This window comes from Aquila chrysaetos, chromosome 19 (genome assembly GCF_900496995.4).
Source record: "Aquila chrysaetos chrysaetos chromosome 19, bAquChr1.4, whole genome shotgun sequence".
Taxonomy (NCBI): domain Eukaryota; kingdom Metazoa; phylum Chordata; class Aves; order Accipitriformes; family Accipitridae; genus Aquila; species Aquila chrysaetos.
The window spans coordinates 10,340,814-10,357,147 of NC_044022.1; the positions used below are offsets into that span (position 1 = coordinate 10,340,814).

Genomic DNA, 16,334 nt, shown 5'->3' on the forward strand with positions numbered 1-16,334 from the left:
ATAAGGAAATTTTATGGAGATATTGGAAGGAAAACACTCATGTTTTGGGTGACTACATGAACTTCTCAAGCATGGGAAAAGTTTTCACAAAGCGTTTTTTAGAAAACTACAGAGAATGATGCCAGAAACAGGAAGTGACCTTCAGCAGTGAATATGAAGTAAAATAGGTTGGAGACTCTGGGCTTTGATGTCCCAATTATGAGATGGTCCTAACTGGACTGCATATGAGAGATAAGACACATCTCCATCAGCTTCAGTCCTGAACAAAATCTGAATTTTTAGACACCAGTTCCTTCTCCTGCTTTCTCCTCACTACTTTCTCCACTCCACCTTGTTTTTCCTTTAATTTCTTAGTTCTCCAGACTTCTGCACACAGCAGAGTTAAAAGTTCAAGTTTCCCAGATCTTGGACAGCCTAATGAGATCACATGCTTTCTCCAACAATGAAAACAAAAAAGGTAACTTGAGGTAGTGACTCCTCTCTGCTGCTGTTCTCTCTTCCTTTTCTTCAAGAGGTATAGAGGATCAGATGTCAAAATAGGAGGGCGAAGAAAAAAACCTTGCCCAAAGTAATGCATTCGAACTATTCTGATCTTCCCATCCTGGAGATAGGGGGACAGTTAAAATGATCTTCAGTACTGAAAGATTGCTAAAGAAATTTCATTTCCCTACAAGTACTTTCTGCAATGAAAACAGATAATGAATGATGTTAAACTGAAGGACTTAACACTTTACAACTCTCGTGCTCCGTTTTTCGTGTAATAAAAAGACTAAAGAAATTTCAAGGATCATTATTTATGGGACTCAGAACTCTGAGCACTCCATACTCAAAACCCTCGACTTTCTTTACATGTTTGGGATAAAATAGTAAAAAGATCACATTCACAAGATTCTACATGTCCAATCTTTTCATCGATATGGCTGACAATTTGGAGGAAGAAGAGGAAATTAGGAGACCAATAGCCATATTTTCACCTAGGGAAATAAACTAGGTGTAGAAAAACTACTCACTTATATATACAAGTACATTTGCTACTCACAAGTATAGAAACAGTAGGCGAATTTACAACTGCCTCCCATCCCAGGATTCAAGTCATAATTAAAAAACACACAAACAAACAAAAAAATAAAAAAACCCAAACCCCCAAACAAACCCAAAGCCCAACAAAGAAGTGCTTTAATCACCTGAACAAAACTCTTGATAGCCAAAGCAAAACTGGAGAAACAGAGTGAAATTATTGTGGAGAGAAAAAAAAAAAAAAGTTGCAGGGTTGTTCTGACCCTTACACTGAAGCAAAGTGATGCATCGTATTACATGATTGGTGCAATTTCATCTTCAGCTACAGAATCCCTTCTGTACTATTACTGTAGGCAGAACAGCATGCAACAAAACTCTTAATACCTATCACTTACCTTTCGAACAATACTGTCTTCTACATTAGACTTCTTGTTGCTGCCCTGCTTGCCCATTAAAGTAATCTCTAATTGACAAAATGGCTTGGGCAAAATATCACACTGTGTGAAGAACTTGCGCCACTCCACTATATATGCTTTTAGTAAAGCTGTATCATCTTGATGACTCAGCACTCTCTGGAGGAGGATGGGAGAAGAGGAGGCAATTTATAAACGATTTTCTGCACAAAATACGGATTGGCTTTGCTTATACTGAAAATAACTCCCCATATAAAATTCAAATATACAGGTCTATCAGAATAAGAAAGTCTACATATTTAAGTGCCATTTAGTTTAGGGCAGTAGTTATCAACCCATGACATATGGAGCATTTCTAAAGGGTAAAGAAAGGTAACAGCAAACAAGCAGTCAGTACATTTAAATTTTCCAAATGAACTATTTTTTTTTTCTTTTAAGCCATCTGCAAATAAAAAGATCAAAACCTTTGGTCCAAAGGCATGTAACTGGTACAACTGTATCTAAAAAAACCCAAACCTATAAGGCCTATGTTATAGGCTATACAGTGAAAAGTTTAATTCAATGGCATTTACTAACCTTTCATTAGACCCAGACAGCTAGTTAACATGCATATTTTATTAATGCCTGGAAACTACAACTACATTGTACCATAGCTATCACAGTGCCTAAAAAGATGCCCTTCAAACAACAACCAATGCAGACCATATCAAAGGCCCCAGTTCAGCATAACATTTATGCATGTATGCAGGCAAGCTGTTGGAACTTAAAATTCAACATTTATATGCCTGGTTATATAAAGACCTATATAAGAAACTATTTTCCTTTAAGCAAAGCCTTAGTAGCCTTAGCCTCTTCACTAAAGAAAGATTTTATAGACTTTCATTTTCTCCTTTCCAAACCTTTGTCATGGGATTTTAATTTTTTTTTTTAATCTCACAACAGCCCCCTGTCTTAAATCCCTTATTACAGAAAACATCCTTTGCTATACATTTTACAAACAGAAAAATTTCCTTTGAATCTATTGATGATTTCAATCATTTGGGGGGAAGCCCATAAAACTGGACAGCTAAGCTTGCTGAGTCGATAGCATGGATATTTCCAGTATGCCATATATATGGCTTATTTTAAAGCCATCCATGAACATGTCAGCATAGCACTGAAGCTAGACAAACAACTACTTTTTTTTCAGACAGTAATTTCTTATAGAAAATTTTGCCTCAAGAAGTTTTCAAATGGAAGAAGATTCCATAAGTACTGTTGGATAAACAAAAATAATGGTGTGTTTTGGTTTTTTTTAACATAACACAAAAATCATTGCCCACCCCAGTTTCAGGACTGTGAGAAAACAATGAGCCAAGGCAAATGCTCAAGGCTAAGTCTTCTTTTTGTCAATTGAAGTTCGCAGGATAATTATGATCTCCAGAAAATCACCGAATTTCAAACAAAAAAGCAATGCATTTAGAACCAATGGAAGTCAGAACTATTTGGTTGTTCTTCTAATGACACGAATAGAAGTTATGAAACGTTAAGAACTTACTGCTTGTGCCTGTTTAATAAAATCAAGGATGTCTTCCTTCAGTGCCTGATGGATTTTTGCTGGACCTTTATCATCCCACAAGCAAACTGCATGTACATCTCTAGAAAACAATTTATCCGGCTTTTAGTAACAGCTACTCAAAGTTTAATGCTGTAATGTATGAGGCTTAAACAGTCCTAATTTAAGTACATCTAAGAAATTAATAAACTTTTTATCTATCTTTCTCAAACAATACACGGTTAGATCCCAGTGATGCATGCAAGAAAACATGTTTGGAGAAAAGACTGAAGCTATAAGGAAGTCTTGGAAGCAAGTAACAGCAACCTATCTAGGAAAAGGCTATGGTCAAGAAGATGTAGAAGGCAATTCCATTTTCAGTATCTATTCAATAATCCTTACTGCATTAAGGACAATTTTGAAAGCTTTTCTTTGACAAAGACAGAAATCACTTGCCAGTAGAAGCATTAGTACTCAGCCCTTATTATTCTAAAATACTCTCATTAACATGCAGCCTTCACTCATAGATTCACAATCCAAGCAGAATAACATCCTTGTGCTACAAAGGAAACAGACCTTTCTTGTGAGAAATTTGAGCTCAGGGGCATCAGGTAATTTAAAAGACATTTTAATTAGTTTAACAACATCACTTAAACGTTTCATGACAGCGGTAGCATTTTAAAGTGAAACCCTACTGCAGAAAAGCTACCAAACAGCATCGCAAAGCAAAATTCTATTAATGAGTTTTAATCAACATTCAAATAAATTCCTGTTTTTCCTAGCTGACAGCCCAGCAAGTGTAACTTAACTCCTATTTTCTTTCCATAATGAAGACTAAATAAAGCAAGTTACACTCCTAACCATACATCACATATAATGTGGCCTAGCAAGCCTTTTTTTGCCTCGTTACCTTCTTCCAGTTCTTCCTCCTTTCAATAATAAGGCCACATCTTAGCAGGAAAGCAACTATATATTCTAAAGGTCTGACTTTGTTCCTATTGAATCAATACAGTTATTTCAATACAAAAGCATCTTTTTTGGTTTAACTGAAAAGACAAAACTCGCAAGGAAAAAATTCCTTTGACACAGCTCAAAGGTGCGGGCCCAGGATTTACAGAGGTCTACCTACCTTGTGAGACTCACGCAACTTTCACATGCAGAAAAAGTATTACTGTATTTAAAATGCCACTGTTTCCTAACAGTAGTGGAAAAAGCAGCACTGGATAATTACACTCAAAGGGCAGGTAGAAGACACCTACAGATTTTGAAATTTTATTAAAAAGCTTAACAAAGAGCACTGTCCAAAAATATGAACCTAGGAGAGTGGGATCCTTTCCCTCAACATCCTTAATTTAGCCATAAAGTTACTTAAGTTCTATTCAATAATTCAGCTACAAGCAAAATAATAAATTGAAAGTTTCAATACCAATGCAGAATTACTGAACTAGTTATTAAAAATGAAAGCAATGACTCAGAACTGAATTTGTACCTTAACTATACCATGTTTCTGGCAACTACTACAGCCGTGACATCGTAAGAGATTAAAATTCATTACATGATAAACTACCTTTCCTTTTGGTTGGCAGAAAAGTGTGACAGGTGCAGTTAAGACCGGTGTAAAAAGAATCACTGCACCATCCTCATTAAAAACAGCAATAAAGATACAGACTGCAACAAGACTACATTTAAATAAAAAACACTTTTGTGACAAGTTTTAAAAAGCAGGAGAGACTACAGATTTAAGCTACAACTGTATTTGAGGGAAAATAACTACATTGAGACAAAGATTATTTTAGATATACTTTCGATACATATGTTTTAACTCACTTCCATATTATGTTGGCAAAGGTCACACGATGTATTTTAAGAAAAAAATCATCACCTAACAGGAAGCAACTTCTGGGTTTTGGAAGGAGGAAAGTGGCAGGGTTTTTAGAAAGTACAATAACGCAAACACTGTCCGAAAAATATATATAATATTCTTAGGGTATAAAACTATTCAAATTATACCAGTTAAACTGCACTACCCCATTACTTCAGTAGCATTCTTAAGTTATTTTAGAAGAAAGCCATTCAAATCAGAATAATGTAACATTCAGCAAACTGCCTTTAAATTTAACTTACTGCCAAAGCAGTAAACACTTTCTCTCTAATTCTAACAAAAGCTTAGTGGGCAGGTACAAAACTTGTTTACTATGATCAGCTGAAGTCAAAAGCTCTGCTGTTCTTTCTCCATCCCACTTGCAAAGATCTGAATCTCAGCAAAACTCTATTTTTGCACATTTACAGTAATAAAGGCACACTTACCACTTAATACAACTTAAACTAGTACTCTTCTGTATGTTCCCACATAGTCCACAACATACATGACTTCTGTATCAGAAGTAGTACCATAACTGTATTGCCATTATGCAGAAGGAAGTAAGATACTCAAAAATTACTTACGAAAACAGATCAAACCATTGCTGTTTTGTGACAGACTCCTGACGAAGAAGTTTCAGAACGATAGGGCGCATGAAATCCCATTTGTCTTCAAACTGAAGTGAACCTTTATTCTAAAAGGAACAAAAAAATTATTGTTAATTAAACAGTTTCCTATCTAAAGTTATCTTTAAGGATTGCAGTTTCTATGGTTAATGTAAAAACACCTTCTTCTCAGAGGTGTCTCTCATAAGCTAGCATTTGAGCTACAACACCACAGCTGAACAACACTCTTCACGGCAAGTATTACTTTGAAAAGTGACAGAGCTATTATCTGTTTCTTAGAGAAGTAGATTGTCAATGTCTTCCTTTATTCACTGCATTAGCTACAATGCAACAAGTTTTAGCAAGTGTTCTTCACCTGTTAATGGAGTTATACATGGACAACATGAACAATACTCTGTCACCTTCATTGCCCCAGCCAAGACACATACCATGAAAGTCATGAGGCAGAGTTGCAAACCAGTCTTGAATAAATTACCCCTACCAAAATGGCAGCAAGGAATCAGGAGTAGTACCTGTGGATGCTGCCACATACCCTTTTTCTCCACTGTGCGTTTGGCATCCACAGCAGAGATCGAGGAAGGAAGCAGAGAATGTAGGAGCTGTTGTACCACAGACTCCCTTCCTGTGGGTTAACTGGCCATAGGCAGTTTGACAGCAAGGACTACAGTTGGTGCAGTTAAAAATTATTTACACCATGCTGAAAAATCTAATCCAAGGTGCATTTTTTCAAACTTATGATACAAATTAAGAGGAAAGCTAAAGAAACGAAGTGCTCCCATATCATTCTGATTATTCTGAAAAATCTCACCATAGTATACAGGCTGTCTTCCACTATTAAAAAAAACAAACAACTTTAAGAGAAAAACAACAGTTCTACTGCATATGTTGTAATCCTGTTGGATTACAGCTCCACATTTTATAAAAAGAAAAACCTGTAATTAAAAGAAATGTTGATTTAGAGTTCTGTGGCAGAAAGACTACTGGTTATCTGCAGCGTTATGTTCCAATGCACTGCTTACTTTTGAACAGATCATTGTCTTGGCTAATAATATTATTTGACACAATTCACTTCAAATACAGCAAATAATACAGTCTAACTACTTGAAATTCTGACAAGTGCACTGTTCTGCCACTAACATCTCTCCAGATAAACAAGCACAATCAGCACACCACGTTCCCTCAACCGTCTCCTTCTGATTAATTTCTACATGGAAATTTACAATTAAATCTGTTATTTAGTATTCAGAATAAGCACAGTTTGGAAACTGTATCCCCTGCTGCTCTTAAGTGCAAAGATGTCTCATCTTCAAGTTATAAAGATGCAACAGGCATCACAGTAACTATTTTTACAGCAATAGCACCTGGAGGCCTCACAGCATTATCAAACCATTGCAGTAGGTACTGAATATGGGTCTCACAGAAGCAGCCCCTGTTCAATAAAGTTTAGAATTCTTTCAACATTAAAAAAAAATAGAAAAAGAAATTGTTTTCCAATTCAGAGAGACAGTTTTGCCTGTTCTCTTCCACTGTAAAAAAAAAAAAAAAGTAAAAATAATAATAATTTGAATGCATCATCTTTGAAAATCATCAACTACATGCTTCCCCTACATAGAGCTAGGTTTACAATTATTCCCTGAATCTTGATGCATTGCTCTAACCTTTCCCATTCCTGTGAAAACCATTAGTTTCTACTTCCAGATATTTCTGTTCCCAGTCCCTCTTTGCAGGATAACGAACTTGAAACACCAGCTGTTGAACAGTTAGAAGGTTCCACAAAAGGCATTATAAAATAAGTAAAACCAACTTCCTCGAAGTTTTCCTTTGGAGTGAAACTTCAGAGTAAATCCCATAAGTTTTCTGGAAGAGGTAAAAAGCTTGTTCTGCAATTCTGGAGAAGTGTAATTCAGTCCTTCGCTGGAAACAGCTGAAGATAGAAATGGAATGCTCTGTCTTTGTGAATAAGACTAGTTTCACTGTAAAACATGAGGTCAGGGGTGGGATATTGCAAACACCAGTGTTTATACGATTTACTAGTTCATACTAAGAAGCACACATAAAACTCCATTTCAGTTGTAAAAACTGCATGTTCACTTGTAATGAACATATACCTACTTAAAAAGAATTCCCCAAATAAAGCTTGGCAGAAAATGCCATTAGGGGAGTTTAGAACTTTGTTTGCTATACATAGGAGTAAAACTTTTTTTTTTTTTAAACACTTCCTACTTTATTCCTAAATTAAGCAGAAGAGGAAATAAAATCAATGGATTAAAAATCCCACTCAGCTAAACTATTCTTTAATTTCAATAAACAATTCAACATCATATAGATAGATTCCGGCTTCCATGACCATTAATCTTACATTCTTGTACCGAAATTAGAAGAAGAAAGGGTGCATAATACCACCTACTTTGTGTCATTCATTTTCATTAATTCTACCTCATTAGTGCACGAGAAAACCAAATTTTATAGTAGAAGAGGAGGTCAAACAGTAGTAATTCTTAGCTGTTACCAAAGTCACACATACACCAGTGACTCAGACAAGACAACAAATCCATTCCCCACTTCACTGAGCCACCCACAAACCTATGCAATTTCTCAGCAATATCTCCTTAGTAACTTTTCTTTCTTAGCTTGTTGCCTTAAACCATCATTCCCAAAGGAAGGTAAGCAGGAACGTAAGTCACACCTGTGACAAAATAAAATTACTCCACTTATCAAATCTTCTCTGAAAACATGCATTACATTGATTACATTGATAGCCATACCCTGGCTAAGTAACCATTCTAAGAGTTTTAAAATTTAATGCTTTTTAAAATAAGTCCACTTATGAAATATTTTATGTTTCAAAAGTCACTTCACTAAATTTGTTCAGAGATTTAAAGTTCCATTTTAACATTAAACTTTACTTGAAATATATACTACTTCACACACTATATTGAAATATATACTACAACTTCACTCTTCAAACTTACTTTTTCCTGTTATTCACTTCTATGCCTAAGGACCTAAACACAATATTTTAGGATAGCAGGTAAAAAAAAACTCCCAGACTATGCTGGTGGATATTATGCAGAATTAGTACAATGATGCAAGTGGAATTGCTCCACTAACCACTAATCAGTTTTCCTGATTTGGGTATTATCACACAACACAAAATTCCTCTCCTTAACTGTAAGCAAGTTTAAGAGAAGTGGAGCAGAAGCAGGCACAGAGTATAGTATAAGAGCCTAAATAAACGTGAAATATAACAAGGGCAAGGCACTATAACAAGACTTTTGTGCTACTGTCCCTCTGAACCTTGAAATGTCTATTTGGACTTTCAGCTGTCTTTACTGTGTGCTCTATATATTTCAAGCCACATACAAATTCGGCCCTGATCTGTCAGATGCTCTAACCAGTACTGTAAAAAAGCAACATCCTCTACATTTTACTGTACATCTCATCTACATATGAGTAACATCTTCACCTTTAACACTTCACTGTTTTCAGACACTATATATATATTAAGACTGAAATAGCACCATGTTTTACTGTGAAACTAGTCTTATTCACAAAGATAGAGCATTTGGATTTTATCTTCAACTGTTTTCAGCGACAGGCTGAATTGCACTTCCCCAAAATTGCAGAACAAGCTTTTTACCTCTTCCAGCAAACTTACGGGATCTACTCTGAAGTTTCACTCCAAAGGAAAACTTTTGAGGAAGCTGGTTTTACTTATTGTTGAATTGCAGCTTAAAATTCACTGTCTGATTGATCTCTGCTACCAGCAGCTCTAAAAATCAGTGCAATGATTGTAGCGAAGCTACTACACAAAGCAGAACAGTGGCCAGAAGGAAAGCTTTGCTATGTAACTAACTAGCGTGCAACACTCCCGATATTCTTAAGGATATCCTAATTGGAAATAGCCAGGAAGCAACACACAAACTTAAAATACAGATCTGGAAATATGTACTTTAAGTTGAAGAATTCAAAAACTCCAGATATGTTTCCAGTTGCCAGTGACAGAGGCCTGAGATAAAAAAAATAGTTGAAACCAATGCAAAGGTAAATAATGGTTCTCATTTCACTTAAGTCTGTGGAAAATCTGCTGCTTTCTTTGCAATTTATCTTGCAAAGACAGACTCTTGCATTTGCTGGCATCTCCAGTAAAGCCCTACACAAGTGTCAAGATCTGCTAGCATGAATACATCTACAGGTTTTCTTTGTGCTGCAATAAGCTGAGGTGCTTTCTGTTCCAGAAGCTGCAGAAAAACTCACGTACCTTCATGTCACATGAGCGAATCAGTTTAGACTACCTTGTCACTGCAAAGGGAACAAGTTACAAGTCCAACACACCCCCTGAAACAAAGCACTCCACTTTAAAAATGCCAGAGTCACATGTATGTTGAGAGAAGAAATTCTAGGGGACTCACCTAGAAATGGCTCAGTCATCTACAGGAAAGCCACAGCCTCAACGTGGGAGAGCAGTTCTGCTACAGGTAGGGTATGCACTAGCTTACCATGTAATGGCTAGCTCTTACTAAGTACTTCAATATTTTCATCACATTACAATTTTTTGTATGTCACCAGGATTCAACATATGATTGGTCATTCTAATTTTGCATTTAAAGAAGGCTCTCTGAGAATATGCTTCTCACTAAAAAAAAAAAATTTACAATTAGGAAAATTATGCACTAGTGGAGTTTAAACGATGACCTTTAAAAAATTACAACAGCCAGTCAGATTTGGATTCAGCTAGTATCTGTTACTAGAATAAGAATATTTCACTTCATTTTCTCAACTATGTATAAAGTCGAATGAGGATGGGGGAAAACCAGAAAATACTCTTAGTTGCTGTTTATCCCAGCAAAACTAAGTCCTGTCTAAACCCAGCCTAGATTGGATTATGCAGGCTTATTTGGAAAAGATATGGAAAAACCTTACAGATTTTAACACCTCTCCTTTCTTACCTAGGGATTTTTACTGTGCTGAGACATTGCTTTTTTTTCCCCTAAACATTACAGCAGAAGTACATTTCACAGCCTCAAAGAATTAACACTAACCTGGAATCAACAGTTTGCTTCTCTGAGAGCACTCTGATGAGCAGAACTGGGGAACAAAAGACCTTATCTAGTTCCAATTCTTGCACTGGTTTATTGTGTCATTATAAGCAAAGTCAAATCACTGTATAATCTTTCCTTTTGTAATGCAGGACTCATACTTTATTGTCTTTAGAAAACTAATTAGTAAGTTCAGTGCTTAAAAACACTCCAAGTGACCAGAAAGGCCTATTTTAGAACAGGTATCTCTGTAGCATTTTTCCTAAAACACACTGTGCATATATATCTTGTTGTCAATATAAAATATTAATGATTCAAAGGCCAGTTGCAAAAACACAACTAGTCAACACAAGGGCTTCAGTTCAGCAAGAGTCATCTCACAGAATCAAGGCCTTTGACTCTATTTTCACTTACTGTACACCTATTCTTTCAAAACAGCTGAAGTGGAATGCTGACAAATCTCATAGGCCTATGTTTCTTCTCTCTACTATGGGCTATACAACCACGTCTCGTCAAAGCACATGTTGGTCTTTCCAGAGATCCTTAGACATACAGCAGAGAGATGGACTAAAACATTAACAAGCAGATAAACTGTCTGAGCCCTGCTCTAAAACCACTATCTTCCACAAAAATCACATTTCTTCTTATGGGACAGTATTTTTTTCACCAGTGTTCTTGGGTTCTTCAATTTTAGATTTTTACTTAAGTCTTATCTGCTTAATAATCTAACTACCCACTTCAGCACAAAAAATATAGATAAATTAATTAAAATTCATGTTAGCTACATTTCAATTTCAAGAAAGATTTTTTTTTAATTATCTTTTTAAAACTAAAACCTTTTTTTGGATACCAGGAAGAAACAAGGCTGTCAATTATTTCTCATGTCTTCACACTGAGTGTCTCAGAGTAATACAACCAGCAGTTTCAGGCCACATCTATACATCCAAAATGGGTCAGATTGCTAAAACATAAGCAGCACTTCTTCAGAACCACATTTAACTATAATACATAGTGCTGAACACATGTATATTTCCATACTTCTACGTATTTTAAATTGCTAACTGATAAAGTTAAGCTGACAGCCTTCCCAAGGTCTTTCACCCCAACTACACTGACGTTCTGGAAACACTGGAGGCATTAGTAACAGTTGTTTAAAGTAGGCCCGTCTTCCATGTGCTGGCATGGCCTCAAAGGCCACACACAGTCTTCTCCACACACATGCCACAAATATCAGGACAGGCAGTCCTGAGCTCAAATACTGGACTGTCATACTGAAAAGTTCTGTTCAAATCTGCAGCAGCTTGGGGTGACTGACATCTGTCATCAAAGGCCAGGAAAGTGCTTGAAAACATCTGACTACAAAAGCAAAGCTGCTTAACATAAGCGAAAGGCCTCCAGGAGTTCCTCCTTTGCAGAAAAACTGCAGTGAACAAAAAAGCTGGAATACGGCAGCAACCCAAATAACGACACCTGCCCACCGCGAAGACGTTTTTCAACTCTTTTGTTTAACTTAAAACTCGTTTTCCGTACGCCGCGGTCTTCTTAAATAAACAAAGGGAAGACACCATGCCCCGTCTAGCAGCACGACGCAACGCTGTTTCCCAACGACGCCTGTTTGGGAAGAGAGAGCCGGGGGGGGGGGGGGGGCGGGGGTGCCGGCAGCCAAGAGGCCCCCGGCCGGGCCGGGCCGGGCCGAGGCCAGCGGTCCCGCACCGAGCGCGGGCGCGGCGCCAAGGCCGTTCACCTGAGGGAGGGCCGCCGGCCACCCCCCGCCGCGCCTGCGGAACGGCAACAACTTCGGGGAGCGGCGCCCGCGGCCTGCCCCCGCCGGCCCGGCCCGGCCGCCCCAGCCAGCCGCACGGCCCAGCCGGCGGCGGGGCAGCCCCGGCCGCCCGGCCCTCGCCGCCTCTCTCCTCACGCAGGGCCCGGCCAGGCCCCGCTCTCACCTTTAAGAGATTAGACGTCGCCATGATCCCCCCCGCGGGGCCTCCCCTGCCGGCGGCGGCGGCGGCTCCTCTCCCCGAGCTCGGCTTGGCTCCCCCCGGCCGCTGCCGCTTTACATGGCCCCGGGCCGCCCGCCCGGCCGGACCCGCGGCGGCGGCAGTAGCGGCGGCCGCAGCGCTGGGCTCCCCTGCCCGGGGGCGAGGCCGGCGCCAGACTCGGGGCGCTCCGCAGCGCGACCGGCTGGGTCCTCCGCACGCAGCCGCCCCTCAGAGCCTCATGGCGGCGTCCGCCCAGGAGGCGCTCGGCAGCAGCCCCGGCTCCATGGAAGGGGCCGGCCCACATGATGCGGCGCTGAGGAGCCGGCCCCGCCGCCAAGCGCGGGCGCTCGGGCTGCGGGCTCCGCCTGCAGCGCCCCCTGGCGGCCCGCCGCTGCGCAGCGCTGCTCGGGGGACCCCCCCCCCGCCCCGCCCCTCCCCGCCCCGCGCTCCCCCTCGCTGCCCCGCTCGCCCCCGCCGCGGGGAGGCCTTCGCCTTCACGGCCCCGCGGCGACCGGCCCTGGCACGAAGCCCCTTCGGCAGGCACCGGCCGCCGGGCAGCTCCCGCGAAGCCAGCGCGCGGCGGCTGTGCACGGCTGCTCTCCCGCGCGGCCCTGCTCCACCCCCGCCTCCGAGACGCCCCTCGCCCAAACCGCCCCCCTCTCCTCCCGGTCCCCCCGTCCCTTCTCCCCCGCGAAGCTGAGCCCCGCGGACAGAGGAGCGAATTCAGCGCGGCCGAATAACGTGGTTTGTCGGCAGAGACGTAAAACCATTTCTCAGTTGGCGGAGGTTGGCGAGCGCGGGCCTCCGCCCCGGCCCACCGTCCCCGTCCCCGCCAGGCCACGGTGACGCCGCAGCGGCGCCCCGGCAGGCCCGGCCGGCGGGGGCCCTCACGGCAGAAAGCACCGGACGGTCACCGGTCACCGGCACAAACCCGTAGCTGGCGAAGCCCGGTCACTTCCCTGCGCCCGCGTCTCCGGCTAAGCCGTCACTCGTCCTGCCAAACTGTTTTCACGAGTTTTCTGTTGGGAGGGAATGTTTGGGTATAGGTACCTGTTAGGGGGGATTTGGAAACTTTCGGGGTTTATTTATAGAAAACAGAATGAAAGTGCTGAGTATGAGAGTTCCTGCATCCTGCCCAAATGCGCTCTTGTGCAGCACTTACGAGTAGTGCTAGCCAAGGAATAAGGAGAACCTGAACACCTGAGAAGCAGTGAGACAAGGAAACAGTGGTACTTTTTCCCGATATTAAAAATAACATGCATCTCATTTTGCATGGCTTATATAATGACTGTAATTTTTTTCCAAAGATCTGAGCATTAATTTTCTGGGAAGTAAGGACATCCATGAGCCTCAAGGTTTTGCAGTATTTTAGTACCACTTCAGGGTGCTTTGATGCTACACAGTGTTACATAATCTTGTTTTATTTGCTTTAATTCTATGGCAAATGGATTATTACTAAATTCTAATGGTAATGAAGATATTACTTATTGATTAGCAAATAGTACTACATTGGCCTACAGTTTTGTATCCTTTGCATGGATTGTAAAAGACAGAGTGAATGACCCTTAATCTCAGAGCTGTCCACAGGTTCAAAGTGATTTGCAAGCAACAGCTCATTAAGATTTGGATTATCAGTGAAATTAATACCATGCATAATATCCTAGATGTCTCGGAGTGAATTGATTCTGGGCACAAATCTGTTGGCTTTGAATGAGTTGCATCAGAGAGAAATAGGCGCTTCTGTGTTCTTTTCTAATGCCCTGAAACACACGGTACAAGTGAGACGTACATCGTTTCTTCTGATCTTCACTTAGTCCATGATGGCAAAAAGCATTTGATGGTTGATTAGTCAGTTTCAGACTCTTCTCCAATCAGTTCAGTAGGGATACTAAAACTTAGTTTTTTCCTTCAGTGGGAAAGTCTTGTTTATCACTGCCGTGGACAGTCACAATGACCCTATACACAAATTGTGCCATGAGAGTCTCTGAAGACAATCCTTTTAAAAGGGCAGGGACACACCGACACCTGCCTGTAGCTGAAAAAAAGAAGCCCTGTCAGTGACCACATGAAACAACTTCTTCCGTGTTTGGTTCTATTGCAACAAGAAAGCAAACACTTTTATTTGTGGTGTTTGCTATCTGGGCTTCACGTCACCCTTTCAGTTAATAACAATGGCCTTCTGGAGAAATTCCCTGCCTGTGGGAGTAAAGATTACTGTTGCTTTCTCTTAAAGTTGTTTAAGATTTTGGTATCTTAGCGTCACCAGAACCGCCTATCCTGTGCATCTCAGGATGACCTGTTTGTTCTTACGCCAACATTGTCTTTTGGCTTAAATAACTTTTCTCTCCCTGGTGTATATTCTTCTCTGATGTATTTTTAGGCACCAGTGCTATTGCCTCGCAGTTTCCTTGCTGGAAAACTTTGCACTTTTTGCCCTGAGGATGCAGGGTGCAGAACGACTGTTTGCAGGCAGAACCTGCAGGAGGTTTTTTGCTGAGGGCGAATTCCTCCCAGGATATGAAGAAGCACATGGCACAACATTGTGGCAAATGGCAAAATGTGGCCATTGTTCCATGCCCAGGCACAACATTGCAGAGAGCCACTGCAGGGAATTACATCTCATCTAATTTTTCCTCTCCTAGCCTTTTTTGGACAGCTAGAAATTTACTGTTCCATTCACTCTGTACTCGGGGAGTTACAGTTGGTCTGCGAAGCATGGTAGAGTGAAAGAGGATACAACATGAAAAATTATAATTTCATGTGCTGTTTTTCTGACACTTGTTCACATATGCAGCTCTTTTTCAGTGCTCAGTAAGCTTTGTTTCTCTTTTGTTTTAAAAGTTCCTGTGAGAATCTGTAGGGAACACCGTTCGGAAGATCTCGCGATGTCACGGAAAGGTAGAAGGCTAGTCGTCGCCTCCCTATGACATATCAGTAATCCCACCTACCGTTTTTTAGTATAAAAGGAATTAACTGCGCAATAAAGGACGGAGTTGGCACTCACACCATGTGTGTTATCTGTCTCTTCCCTGGTCCAGGCCGACCAGTGATCTAATCGCGGCACCTTGATATGTAGCACTGCTACATAGTGGTGACCCCGACGTGATCGGCCGCACAGGCGACGATGGGGCTTGCGCAAGCGATTAAGGTATTAAAGGTGTTAGCTTATGAGGTGGGTGCCCGCGGTTCGATTAGGAGGGGCCCCACGGGCGAATGCATCCAATGGATGCTGCGCCGGGGGGACATTGAGTTTCCTAGATAAGTTTTGAGCCCCCCAAATTGGGGAGAGATTCGGGAGTCCTTGCTCCGATCCGAGCGCGGAGCTGCTGAACGATCGCAGAGTTGGGGGAAGGTGGAGCAGGTGGTCGCGGCGGGACGGGAGGCTGAGGCGTGCTGGCTGGCGGCGCGAGCTGCTGCGTCTGCGGGTGCAGCGCCGCCTCGGGAGCAGCGGGGACAGCGCCCTCGGGGACAGCGGGGACAGTGCCCTCGGGAACAGCGGGGACAGCGCCCTCGGGGACAGCGGGGACAGTGCCCTCGGGAACAGCGGGGACAGTGCCCTCGGGGACAGCGGGTCGGACTCGGACGGAGCGGGCGGCCGTGGAGCGGGGCTCGCAGAGTGGTCCGTCTTTGATTGCGGACATGGGCACGGAGGGTGCGGCGGAGACGGAGGTTTTTCCTGCAGAGGCGGCACCAGCAGGACCTGATGCGCCCCCCCCCGCCACTATCCATGAGAGGAGTTGCGGCGGGTGGTTCGGCAGCTCATGGGGAGGGACGGTTTGCAACGCCTCAGGCACAGGGCATACGCGGGCGTGACTTTACGGCACTTGCAACAACTGCCTTGGCCGCACTTGGGCGTCTCGCG

At 42.0% G+C, this 16,334-nt stretch overlaps 1 protein-coding gene across 3 annotated transcripts in view; it reads right to left on the reverse strand.

The window, feature by feature from the left end:
• The window catches only part of CUL5 (cullin 5), a 34,180-nt gene extending 21,641 nt beyond the window's left edge, over window positions 1-12,539 (reverse strand). For 2 of the 3 annotated variants that reach the window (XR_003927509.1, XM_030042356.1), the window contains exons 1-4: window positions 12,437-12,539; window positions 5,410-5,519; window positions 2,968-3,067; window positions 1,413-1,589 (exon numbers count right to left, since the gene is read on the reverse strand). Coding sequence is in view for 1 of the 3 variants with exons in the window: in XM_030042356.1 (XP_029898216.1) it covers window positions 1,413-1,589; window positions 2,968-3,067; window positions 5,410-5,519; window positions 12,437-12,460 (411 nt within the window). In the remaining 2 variants the exon portion in view is untranslated. Of the gene's footprint in view, window positions 1-1,412; window positions 1,590-2,967; window positions 3,068-5,409; window positions 5,520-12,436 lie in introns of those variants that run through there. The other variant, XM_041118494.1, reaches the window with a different exon arrangement.
• Between the last annotated feature and the right edge of the window lie 3,795 nt (window positions 12,540-16,334).